This window comes from Ochotona princeps, chromosome 29 (assembly GCF_030435755.1).
Source record: "Ochotona princeps isolate mOchPri1 chromosome 29, mOchPri1.hap1, whole genome shotgun sequence".
In the NCBI taxonomy this organism is placed as follows: Eukaryota; Metazoa; Chordata; class Mammalia; order Lagomorpha; family Ochotonidae; genus Ochotona; species Ochotona princeps.
In genome coordinates, this window is record NC_080860.1 from 13356065 (window position 1) to 13368959 (window position 12895).

Below are 12895 nucleotides of genomic sequence, written 5' to 3' on the forward strand. Positions count from 1 at the left end.
GCAACCTTTTCAGAGCGGCAGAATCTAAGAAAACATCCCATTTGCCTTCAAATACTGAATCTAGAATTACAAGCTTCATTAACCCAGAGTTTTGCTTATTTAAAGCAATTCTTTAATGAGGCCATTTGTGCAAAGCTAGAATGCTGAGTTGCACTCTTCTCCACATGTAAACTAGGGCACCCGGGAGAGTGTTTTCCTGAAGGGGGCTGCTGGAGGCTCTGTGCCTGCCTGCCTGCCCATGCAGTGCACCCCAGCCCGCCCACGTGTCATCATGGCTTGCACCCGTCTCCGGGGTTTCCTGCTTAGATTTTCTAGCTGCATCTTTCCGGAGGGGCTCTGTGGCTCTTGCTCCCTCACCTTGTCGGATTGATGTGGCCAAGGGAACATTAATGGTGTCAAGTTGGGGCAGGGAAAACAAAAAGTCTGTGGGTTGCCAGGATATTTGTGGGAGAAAAAGTTAACAGGTGGGTGAATTTGCCCCCATTTCACCTCTGTGCAAACTGAGGCTCTAAACAGCCCCTTGCTGGAAGTCATGCAGGTCCAAGTAGTCAAGGCTAGATGGCTGTGGCTTCAATGTCTTCTTCCCATTATATTTGCCTTGGATGTGGCAACTCCTTGGGATTCGAGTGACTGTCCATATCCACACATTTCACGTCCATGGATTCAACTAGTCACATGCTGAAAATATTTGGACGAAAAAATAAGTTGTGCGTGTCCTGAGTGCATGCCGACAGCTTTGTTCTTAACATTACTCCCTGAGTGACAGAGATTAGCTATTCACACAGCATTTGTATCACATTAGGCATCTGCGGGGGGGATGTAATGTATTTGGGAGGATGGGGTTAGCTCTGGCTTGTAACTCTAAGGGACTTGAGCCTCCATGGAATTTTGGTACCTGCTAAAGGTTACGGAAGGAACCCTCCTCCTCTCCACCCATGGATTTCAGGTGATGACTCTTGTGGACTAACACGCCTATTTGGTACCAGCAGAGCAGGACCATTCATTCTCTTACTCTCACAGCTTGGGGAGCTACAGCGTGCTTACGAAGGGGCCAAGATGACAGCCCAACAACTGAAGAGGAAATGCCACCGCCTGACCTGTGACCTGGAGGACACCCGAGTCCTGCTGGAGAACCAGCAGAGCCGAAACCATGAGCTGGAGAAGAAGCAGAAGAAGTGAGTTGCAACCCACATCCTTCCTGGGCTGCTAGACTGGGCTTGCCTGGTGCTGCGATCTTGTGAGGTCTGCATGGTCTCCAGCTAAGCTCCCCTTGCTTCTCTCCCTTTCTGCCACAAGGCTTAATCAACCCTTCTGATCTGCTCTGGATTTATTTTCCTCCTTACATCTTACTCCGGCCTGGTTCTCCCAAGAACCCAGAAAGACACGATTGTTTTATCTTACTTACTCAAACTTGGCAGTTATCCATAACCATGCAGCCTAGGGGGAACTTCTATATTCTTTTTTTTTTTTTTTTTTTTTTTTGACAAGTAAGGGGTTTGTTTCGAAAGATCTCTTAGCATGGTGGTTAGGAGCCAAGGCACTGATATTAAGTCATCTTGGTTTGGGATGAGGATTGTATCTAAGAGTTAAGACATCTACCTTTCAAGGGGGAGTGCCTAGGTTTGATTCCCACTTCCAGCTCCCGACTCCAGCTTCCTACCAGTGCAGATCTTGGGAGATGGCAAATGATGGCTCCTTCAACAGAGGTCTGGTCACCTGCTTGGGAAACCTGTACTGACTGCCTAGCTCCCAACTCAGGTCCCAGCCCTGGCCAACCATTTGAGAAGTGAATCCAATCAGTCTCTCTGTCTCTCAAATAAACCATTGTGGTTCAAGCCCCAGCAATGGCTTCTCTTATTTGGGTGACCTTTATCAGGCAGGACCTTTAGCCCTTTGGTAAACTGAACAAAGGGCAAGGGGGATAACTTTCTTTGGTGAGGACTCTGCTTTTGGGTGGTAGAGATGAACAGATGTTATACTCATTCCTATCTCCATGTTTGAAATTAAGGTAGGGAAAAAAATGGAATTCCTGCCCTTCTCATTTAAGACTTGGAGTAAGATCATGTGAACAATCCCAGCAGGGATTGAACCCTGTGCACAAGTGAGAGCCCAACCTTGAATCTGCACCCTGGTTCCTATACTTGATTTCCTTTAGAGGTGCTACTGGAGCCATGTGGCAGGAGAACTTGAATTGGTGCCTAGGCCCACACTCATGGATTTCCCTGTGCAAACCCTTAGCACCCATGAGGCTTTTGTCCCTGAACTTGGCAGTGCCCACAGTCCTTCTGCTGTCTTGGTGTGGGCTAAGGTTTTCTGGGGTCATACTTTGAGCCAGGCCAACCCTTGCAGAAAATTCATAGGTGAGAAATAGGTGAACACAGTCTATCTTGGAAGATTCAGAGCAAAACACAGAGAAATGTTCCTGCGTGAGCCAGGATGTGACTTTGCAGAGGGTACGAGCAGAATCGCCTTTCCACGGTGGAGGAATGAATGTGGTGGGTGTGGTGGTGGCTTCACCGTTGTCTCTTTCACTTATCCTTAGGCTTTCCAAGGTTGGCTCTTTATCTGACTTTCAGGTCTTGGAAAGGTTGTTTGCCTACTCCTACAAAGATGAGATGTCTGCTCTCTTTTTACTGAGGTTGTATTGCCTTTTTTTTTTGTACCTGCCTATGGATGATCTGGCTACATCTTACCCTGGAAGTTGAGGCAACAGCTCAGTTTTTGCCTTGGCCACCTGCTGTGTGGCCTTGTCAAATGACACCATCTCTCTGGGTCAGAGAACAACTGGTGTTTCAGAGGTGGCCTTGGTCTCTACTGGTCACCCATGAATGGTTCTGACAGAAACTGTCTATAATACACAGAGTTCTGGACACTCTGTCCTCCTCCAGGTTTCTCCTGGCTCTAGCTGTCTTGATGTTCAGCATGGACTCCTCACTCTTGTTTTGTGAGACTTCCAACTCTTTGATGTGTGGGGCACTATCCAGAAAAGTTCTGTCTCTGCTTTCCCACATCCCCTTAGATGGAACCTGTCATACCTGAGGTTCATATTACCTTCAGGAAAAGTCTCTGCTTCTTCCTCCTTTCAAAGCAAATCTTGGAGTACCTTCTGCTCTGCTACCCTACCTGGGCAGAGGCATGTTTTGATGTGAAATACAAACTGCAGGTATATGAGAATTTTAACAGAGAACTTACAGGGCAGCAGAAGTGTCCATGTAGAGGTCAGAAATTCAGGAGAAGTCAAGATCCCAAAGTCAGCAGACCTCCATGGAGAGCCAGGTGGTAGAGACAGCCGCTTACTCTGTAGTCCTAAGATGGACTGATAGCTTCATGCTACCTGAGTTTTCTATCCCCCACCTTGCCTGCACAATATCCCTGAAAGCTTTCATTTGGGGTTGTCTTCTTATTGCCATGGTTACCCTGCACATGTCACAAAGATTGGAATTCTTGGGGAAGCCCTGAAGGAGGTCCACTGACTCCAAAGCTCAGGAGAAAGCTGGACCCCAGGCTTTCCTGGAAGTATATGTGTGTATTTGTCTGGCCCCAGGTGATTGGTTGATCATTGTGTTCTAGAAGTTGGGGGTCTATATCTATTCTTTTGGATCAGATGACCTGTTAGGTCAAGGACTTCTCTGGAATACCTGTCACACCTGGCCCTTGCTGCTTCACCTCATCTCACCTGTCCACAGGCATGGACAGGTAGATGGGGGAGGGACTATCTAAGATGCTAGGGAAGCTGGATTCAAGTCCACTTCTACCATTTGGGAATTAGGTAATGAGCTGCTCCACCTCCCTGAACTTGAGCTTCCCTCTCTGTAAATGGAGATGACAGTTTCTCACTGTATAGGCCAGAGACCTGGCATCTTGGGGGCAGCTGGATCATCACCATCCTCAACATGCTTTCATTCAGAAGCCACAAATACAACTTCTTGAATGATGTCACCAACAGCCCATTAGAAAGATTCTGAGCTGTGGGGTCTACCTGAGGACGTCTATCACTGGTGTGCTTGGGAGTCTGGGACTTTGAATGACCATCAGGTATTAAGGGGCATTGCATCTGTTTTTAACAAGAGGGCCCTTTTTTGCCACTAAGATCCAGAGTCATGCCCAGGTATGCCAGTTGTGTTTCTCTGGGGCCCTGGAGGTGTCCTGCCTGGGCCATGGGATGCAGACTTCAAGCCTCACCTTGATGAAGTTTCCCAAAGGCTCCCATGCTGGTTTCCTCACCTGTGACATGAATAGAAGGCTGAGTCGACTCAGAGGGGTGACATTTGCTCCTGGGAGTGCTTAGTGCTGCCATGATGGAGCTGCAAGAGGGTTTCTAACTGGGTGTTTCTTAGTTCCCTGTATGACTCCCAAAAAGGGTTAGTGAGTCTGTATGTTTCCTACCAGGGAAAAACATGGGGACAAGAATGAGCGACTACATTCCCAGCATTTGGTCAACAATTAACATGCTTCAATGTGACTTGTGGGTATATCAGCCAGACAGTAGATCAAGTAAGAAATGCAGGATTGCCTGGTCTGTGTGAAGACAGATAAATGACAACATGTATATACATGCTTCTGATCAGAGGGTATTGGCCGCCAAACCTGGGCCTGGGAGAGTCAATGGGTCTTTACAAATAAGTTCTCTGAGCTTTTTCTATCTACTTATGTGTTTGCAATTTTAATTTTATATCTACATCTAATTTAATGTTTTTGTCTACACATTTTTATCATAGTTTTAATAAGCACCCAATAATTTTTGTGGAAACAAAAACTCCTCTGTGAATGATTAGCTCACAACTATAACCTTATAGAAAAACATTGAACAACACTTGTATTATTTCTGTCTCTATCTATCTATCTATCTATCTATCTATCTATCTATCTATCTATCTCCATCCATACATCTATCTGTCCATCCATCCAGCTCTGTCTCTCTTGCCTATGTCACTAACTGCTTCTCTTTAGCTCCTCTCAACCCCCAACATCCATTTCCCCTTCATTGGTGCCATCATGCGTGTTTTGCCTGTACAGGTTCGACATGCAGCTGGCCCAGGCCCTGGGTGAGTTTGCGTTTGAGAAGAGCCTCCGTGAGAAGGTGACTCAGGAGAATACCAGTGTCCGATGGGAGCTGGGCCAGCTCCAGCAGCAGCTGCAGGTAAGCGGTGAGGTGAACCCTCTAGACTCTTGGATGCTGGATCATAGGAAATGCCATTGTGCACCTGCTGCAAATGATGTTGTCAGGGAGAGAACCCTGGGCAGATGTCCTGGTCTGCCAGGTGGCTGGGGTCACAGGTCCCAGTGAATCTTAATGAAACAATGATTGGCTGATTCATCATTAGATATTTTTAGCTTAATGTCATGATCTTGCTCTAGTCACCTGCATAGGTCCAAACTGCCTACCAGGGAGGTGTAAGAGGCTCAGCAGAGATGGAACCAGCTACCAAGAAGCAGTGTTCTTTGCCATGCCATCCCAGCACTGAGGATTTTTATCAAAATATGGTGTGGGCACCTCACTTGGTTTCTTCTTACCCTTCCATGGCTCCGTAATACCCCGAGGAGAACCATTAAATCCTAGTCTGGAATCAAGCAACTCCATGGTGCCCGCCCCCCCCCCCCCACACGTCTTCTCTGATGCTGGACTTGACTTTCTAACTTGAGTCACCTCTGGATGCTTTGCTTGTTGGCTCCAATATCTTCATCCCAAGTTGGGCAGGCACATGGAGATGTTTTAGCTTTGTGCCCACCTTTCCTTTGCACATGGGGTCCTTGAGGTGCTCTGAGATCTAACTCAAGGGGTAAAATCCTTGCTTTCCCTTAGTTCTTGAACTTACACCTGTCTGCCTGCCCCAGGAAGCATCTCCTGCTGTCATCTATCCCACCTCCCCTTGGGGCGGGGATTTCTGGGGTTCTGGGAGGGAGGGGCTAGGAGGCAGAGATGTAAAAGCATGCATTGGAACATGGAAAGCGCCACTCCAACAGCTCTTGGAGGGCTTCCTGGGGGGGGCAGAGTGACCAGTCTCCTGTGGACTCTGGGCCACGTTCCTCTTGGTGTCTCGTAGAAAAAGGCGCAGGAGGCCTCTCAGCTGAAGCAGGAGGTAGAGAAGCTGCAGGACCAGAAACGGGAGCTGCTGGGGTCCCCGTCTCTGCGGGAAAACTGTGTTGCTGGATTGAAAGAGAAGCTCTGGAAGCTGGAATCCAATGCCCTCGAGCAGCAGAAGATTCAGAGCCAGCAGGAAAGCACCATCAAGCAGCTGGAGCAGGTAGGCTCACCCCAGGCGGAAAGGTCTGTCTGGTGTTGGCTCCAGCATATGTTCTCAGTGTCTGATGTGGGCTGCTGCTCATCCTTCAGGGGATGTCTAGGACCCAGGAAGACCTAAGATCTCTCCACTCTTCTTAACTCAGCCATTCAGATTCTCAATGATCTTAGCCTTCTCCTGCCCTTCTGCAAGGTTCAGTGTCACCTCCTCAGGGAAGCCTGCCAGGATCCCTGTGTACCTAGCCTGAACTTCTCTCTCATTTACTCTCCATGTCTTTAACTGTGATGTTTTCCTTTATGGTATCACGGTATCTGCGTATCAGATAGAGTATGTATGTATACACACAGTATATATATAGTATATATAAATTGCATATACTATATAATATATATATATATATATATATATATATATATATATATATATATATATATATATATATATCCTGATGATTTTTTCCTTTTTTCAAATATAAACTTCAGGAAACTAACTGTATGTATTTTTGATCTTGCATATCGGTGCATCCCCAAGCAGGTTAAAGATATCAGGTGCTCAATAATGAACTGTTGATCAAATGCCTAACCCTTGGTGAGCACTCTTTGTATTGGATTCAGCCCTAAGCTCTGCTCTTGTATCCTCTCAGGAATTGCAGCTGGGAAGTTCTTATTGGTATTAACTTTGCTTTTTTTAAATTAAAAGTTTTATGTAGTTGAAAATCAGAGTTACAGAGAGAGAGAGAGAGAGAGAGAGAGAGAGAGAGAGAGAGAGAGAAACTTTCATCCATTGGTATACTTCCCAAATGGCCACAATGGCCAGAGCTGGATGAGGCTGACACCAGGAGCCAGGAGCTTCATCCGGGGTCTCCCATGTGTGTGCAGCAACCCAAGCACACAGGTCATGATCTGCTGCTTTACCAAGCTTAGTAACGGGGAGGTAGATTGGAGGTGGAGCAACAGGAATTCAAAACTAGTGTCCATGGGGATAGCTGACTTAGCCCACTACCCCACAGAGCTGTCCCCTTAATCTCACTTTATAGATACAGAAGTTGAGGCTCCAAGACTGGGAAGAAGTGACAGACATTAAGGGCTGCCTTGTTTGAACACCTACTATTATGTGCCTGTCCCATGTACAGCCTAAAGCACAATTGGAGATCTGAAACAATGAAGGGATATGAAGCAAGAAGATAAAATATTCTGGTACCAGCACCTCTCATGCAATAATATATGAATATTTTATTTGCTTGTATCTATGTTCACTTCATCCCCAAAAGAATTTGATGCTGTTTAGAAGATACATGCACAATAACATAATACAATTATAAGTAAAACAATCCAAGCTAGAAAAATGCATTCGAAAATACACACAAAGGAGTGTGTAGGGACAGTGAATTGATATGCAGATTTGCCAAGCGCAGGCTTTAAACACTTAATAGTTTTTGGCTGTATAATTTCTGGTGTCCAGAGGGAAAAAGGAATGATGAGTTATGTGCTTTTTGTTGTTCTCAAGATAAAAATAAAAAATTTCTTCAAAAGGAAGTAAGAGCATTTTTAATGTTTAGCTTTTAAGAAATTTCTCTGGTAGCATTTCAAATGAATGTCTTGTTTAAGTGTTCTTGCTTTGAGATTCATTTATTTATTTGAGAAGTTGATTCACTTCCCAAATACCTACAACAAAGAAGTCTGGGCTGGGCTGGACTGAAGCCAGGAGCCTGGAATTCCATCTAGGTCACCCCTCAGGGTGGCAGAAGCCCAAAGACTTGGTGCATCACTTGATACCTCCTAGGTTAATTATCAGGAAACTGGATCAGGATCCTGGAGTAGCCAGGACTCAGAGCAGGCGTCTGACACGGGGTGCAGGAGCCCTGTGCAGCATCTTAGCAGGTGAACTCTGAGCATGCCTGTTGGCATGAAGATCAGGTAGGTGAGTTGGGATTCTGGCCTTGGCTTCTCCCTTACCCCCGCTGTAGGAAGAGAGGTGGCAAGTGTGGCCGGACAGGATCTGGAGAGTCTTAAGGTACTCAGCAGTGGGCTCTTTTCCTTGCTTGCTCAGTCAAATTTGTGAAACACTGCCTCTGTGCCCAGTACCATGTATGCGCTCCAGTTGCAAGCTTAGATAATACACACACACTCCTGAAGGTTATAGTCATGTTCAGTGTTATGGGAACATTTAACTTGTAGATATGGTCTAGTGGAAGACAAGACAAGTTCAGGGAAGGCTTCCTGGAGGGAGGAATATTTTCCAAAGCTGAAAGATGGAGAATGAGTCAACATCAATAGAACGAGACAATTACAAGCAGAAGGAATGGCCAATGCAAAGGCCCAGAGTCTGGGAAGTCATGTGATGGTAAAGGAGTAACATGAGGTCTTAGAAACAGCTTGTTGTCTACATGAGGCGCCCTGGGGAAGGTCCATGCTGTGAAAGAGTGATTCACAGGTTTTAAGATGCCTTTGAGCCCAAATAAAGTTATTTAACTCCATTTTCTTTCTTTTCTCATGAACTTTTCGAAGCACTCTCATTTGACTTTAGGCAAGTTCATGGCTTTTCTAGACTTCAGTCTCCTCCTCATCAGTGGGATGAGAAACGGAGACCTGTCCATCCTCTGACTGCGCCCACTCCAACCTCCCCCAGCTCCAGCCAGTGAGTCTGTGGAGAAAGTAGCGTTACCTATAAAGGTCCTTAAGGGACACAGGACAGGACACAATGTCTTGGAGTGCCCGGTGTTCTGTAAGGCAGCGGGGCTAAGGCTGTAAGTGAGCACTGGTGAAAACCACGTCCACTCTTTAAGATAATCACCGGGAGGACCACTTGAGGCTTGGAAGCGGGACTGTCTGGCTTCCTCAATTCCACCCTCGGCTTACCCGGGAGATGAGGCTGACTCAACACATCACCCGCTCTAAGCATCAGCCGGGGCCTCATGCTGAGTTGTGCCTTTGTAAGCATCCAGTAGATATTTATTTATTCGAATCTAGCATTTTTCCCAGGGAATTTTATGTTAACTCGTATAAGCCTGACAGAAATGGCATTGCAGATGTCAGGAGTGTCCAAGAGGCTAGGGGAAAAAATGAAAAAGAAATATTCTATTTACTTGCACAGGCTTTTCGTTTTGGATTATCTTCCCATAACCTCTGTCATTTTAAAGAAGAAAAGGAAGGAAGTTGACATTTAAAGTCGGTCTACTTTATGCCAGGAACTGCCACAGGGGCCCTGATATACACGATCCTTTTTTACTCTTCACAGTCCTACACAACAGGAAATGTTTTCAGCATTTTAAAAGACCAGGATTGTTTTATTTTTTTTTTCCAATTCAATTTCCGTGTTGGAGATGTCAGTAGACAACCTGCAGAAACTTGACGAAAGGGGAGGAGAGTGATTCCTCTGCCTTGCCACTTTACTTGCAGGTTTACCCTTTATGGTTTCAATTTCTTGTGGGCAACTGGAAGGCAGAAGTACAACATGGAAAATTCTAGAAGCAAGTAATTCATAACTTTAAACTATGTTCCATTCTTGAGTTGTGTTGTTGAAATGCTCAACCACCCAACTGAGTCTCACATGGGACCTGAATGAGCCCTCTCTCCACTGTGTCTATGTTATGTATCTTGCCCTCCCATTAGGTACTTGGTAGCCTTCTTGCTTGTCAGATTGACTGTTCTTGTGTCATTGGGCTTGTTTTTAGAAACCCTTATTTTATGGCATAATATTGTCCCAGTGTAAGAGTGGTGATGTGAAGAAAGCAACATGGCATAGGACATGGAAGGATAGATTAATTCTGGTGCTAACTGAAAACACAGCAGACATAAAGGAAATTACATGTAGGAATTATATATACGTGTGCATATATACATATATTTATATACACGTGCATAAAATTTGGCATTACCTGTGATTTCAGGCATCCACTGGGATCTTGGAAGGTATTCTGTACACATAAGGAGAGATTATTGTAGTGCATTTTCTACAATGTTTTTTATTCACAGTACTGACCCTGCTTCAGGAATGACAGACTTATTTTATCTTGGGTGTTGAGGAGGATTCAGAGGCTGCATCCAAACTCAGTAGGCGAGGGTGATTGATTAGTGGCGTCTACCTATAGACACAAGGAAGGAGTGGGCAGCATTTGGGCTAGGCGTCGATGGCCTCCTGGGGTCTCCAGGGAGATCACCTGAGCCTTGCTCACATGTTCAACACATGAAAACTGCAATTGGAATGCTCAGGGTGACATAGCGGACCAGGAGAGTTGGAGCGAGTCACACTCATTTACTGCCCTTGCTTCCCCCTAGCTCCGCCAGCAGTTTGAGCTGGAGATGGAGAGGATGAAGCAGATGCATCAGAAGGACCGTGAGGACAAGGAGGAGGAGCTGGAGGACGTCCGTCAGTCCTGCCAGAAGCGGGTATGTGAGCCGGCAGCACAGCTGTGGCCTTGGGTCCTGAAACGTCCAATCCAGATATGCTGTGTTCCTTAGAGTGAGGAGAGGGTCTGGGATCTGGGGGTTGGCTCTTTTCTGTGACCCTCTGAGATACTAATGCAGAAGTCCATACTCCAAATGTGTTTCTGGAACTATCTAGAAGTCTCTAGAACTGTCCAGCATAATAATCTCCAAGATCTTTACCAAGATGTGTGACTGATGCTTTGGTTACGGACTTCCAAGTCTTAATCATGGGACTGGTTCCTTCTGACCGTTTGCCTTCTAAAGTCAAATCGTTTAGTAAACTTTTTCCAAGTTCTTTGCAGACAACTCAGTGTAGAAGGAAGCAATAAATCCTTGAAAACTGAATACCTAGATGCCATCATAATTATTATTTTAAGTGTTCTTGTAGGCCTCTCTTTGTGTACTTAACTACCTACAGGCACATTTGTAGAGATACTGTTTTTACCAAGTGGAATCATACTGTTTTGAAGTCCACTGTTTTTTCACTCAGCAGTTGGTCCTGGACTGAATTTACATCTGCGATGCAGAACTAACTCATGCATTTACCACATTATCAGTACTTCACCTTAAACATGCTTAGTGCTGGACATTTGGATTGTTTGCTAGACATTTGGTTTTCTGTTGTTATAAATGATGCTGAGATAAATGACGTTGAGGATGTAGGGACGGCTGTAAATGTAAGACACATCCTTAAGGTATAATTTCTAGAAAGCTTTTGGTTAATCCTCACTTAGCACAACGCTGCCCTTGCTGTCTGGGGACCACCCACACCCCCATCATGCCTGTGATCATGTAAAAATATGTTCCATACCCCACTCAATAAAATGTAGCCTTTCCTGATAGGTAGTTTAGACGATCTGTATGTTTTTTCAAAACGAGCTTTCTGGCCTTGGCTTTCAAAATAGATATGAGCAGATTGTCTTGCCTTTCTCACTCTTTAAGTTTTGAAGGGGGCTTGCATTCTACGGACTTAGCCTCCATCAGTACTTGTCCCATCCACTCGTTGGGAGATGGAAGCCTTTTGTTGCTGCCCTGTTCTTGCAAGTGAAGGTTACAGAAATCTTTGGTCTAGTCCATGAGCACTGCCTTTAAGTCCAGTGCCCTGAGCTAGGCTCACTAGGAGTTGGGGATGTGACCCAGACCCTCCAGAACCTTCTCTGGCGACACATTGATAGAGAATGCGAGTCCAGGGAAGATGTTTTTTTGCTGTATGACAGACATTAACAGGGACTTCTCATTCTAGTGAGTGTCCAGGCTCCCTCTCACCATGGCAGGAGATGGGTTGTGAGTGACTTGGAGGAAGTGCTGTGTCTACCTGGGTATGGCAGAGAGAGCTGGGGAGACAGGATATTGACTCTCCTCAGTTAGCACTGATTTAAGAGTATGTGCTTTGGGCTCAGTTTGTCCAGTCTGGGTCATGAACAACGCAAGGTGGAGATGACAAGGGATGAAATAATACATGGGGTCTTCAAAAAAGTTTGTTGAAATGGAATAAAAAAATGAATTAATCTTGGTGCTGAAAATTTGGAATTCCATGCATTTTCCCTCCACCATATGCATTTTTCATGACCTTGGTGAAAGTCACAGAGACCTGATGAGCAGAGAAAGAAGCTGATGGGGACCCAGAACAAACAGCTACAGCCAAGCATTCATCCTGGAAGGCGGAGTATTTGGTTGACTGTTTGCATTTGAGAGGCGGTTGCTGAGACATCAGAGCCTCTTGCAACTTGAAGGAGTTGTGCATAGGCAGATGCCTAAGTCAGCTTAGGCTGCTGAGCAGAATGCTTCAGACTGGGCACCTGAGACAAAATGCATGCATTTCTCCCAGTCATGGAGGCTAGTGAGTCTATGTCAAGGGGCAGGCAGATGGGCAAGCAGGCTGACTCAGCACCTGCTCTGGGCTCTCTTCCAGACTTAGAAGGCTTACCTCCTATCTCCCTGTTGTATCATCACATGTTAGTGGTGGAGGTTAGAGAGGACAGAGAGAAAGACTGACCATGATCAGATATTTCAGCGACTCTTCTCAGGGCTTGATTCATCCGGGGAACCCCACCTTCATGACCTCACACAAAACTTTATTACCTCCCAGACAGACTCCACTTGCAAAACACATGACACTGGTATTTTTTTTGTAGGGTTCTGGGTGCAGAATGAGAGGAGTCCTAGCAGCCTATAATCTCTGATGCAATCTGCAGCATTGTGTATTTGCTAAGGAGGTGGATGTAG

General features: G+C 45.7%; 1 protein-coding gene across 1 annotated transcript in view; it reads left to right on the top strand.

Annotated features, from left to right (window-relative positions):
* The window catches only part of MYO18B (myosin XVIIIB), a 206512-nt gene that overhangs the window by 109002 nt on the left and 84615 nt on the right, over positions 1 to 12895 (top strand). Inside the window, 4 exon segments of the mRNA XM_058656733.1 lie at positions 1021 to 1175; positions 5017 to 5140; positions 6045 to 6245; positions 10520 to 10630. Coding sequence (XP_058512716.1) covers positions 1021 to 1175; positions 5017 to 5140; positions 6045 to 6245; positions 10520 to 10630 — 591 coding nt within the window.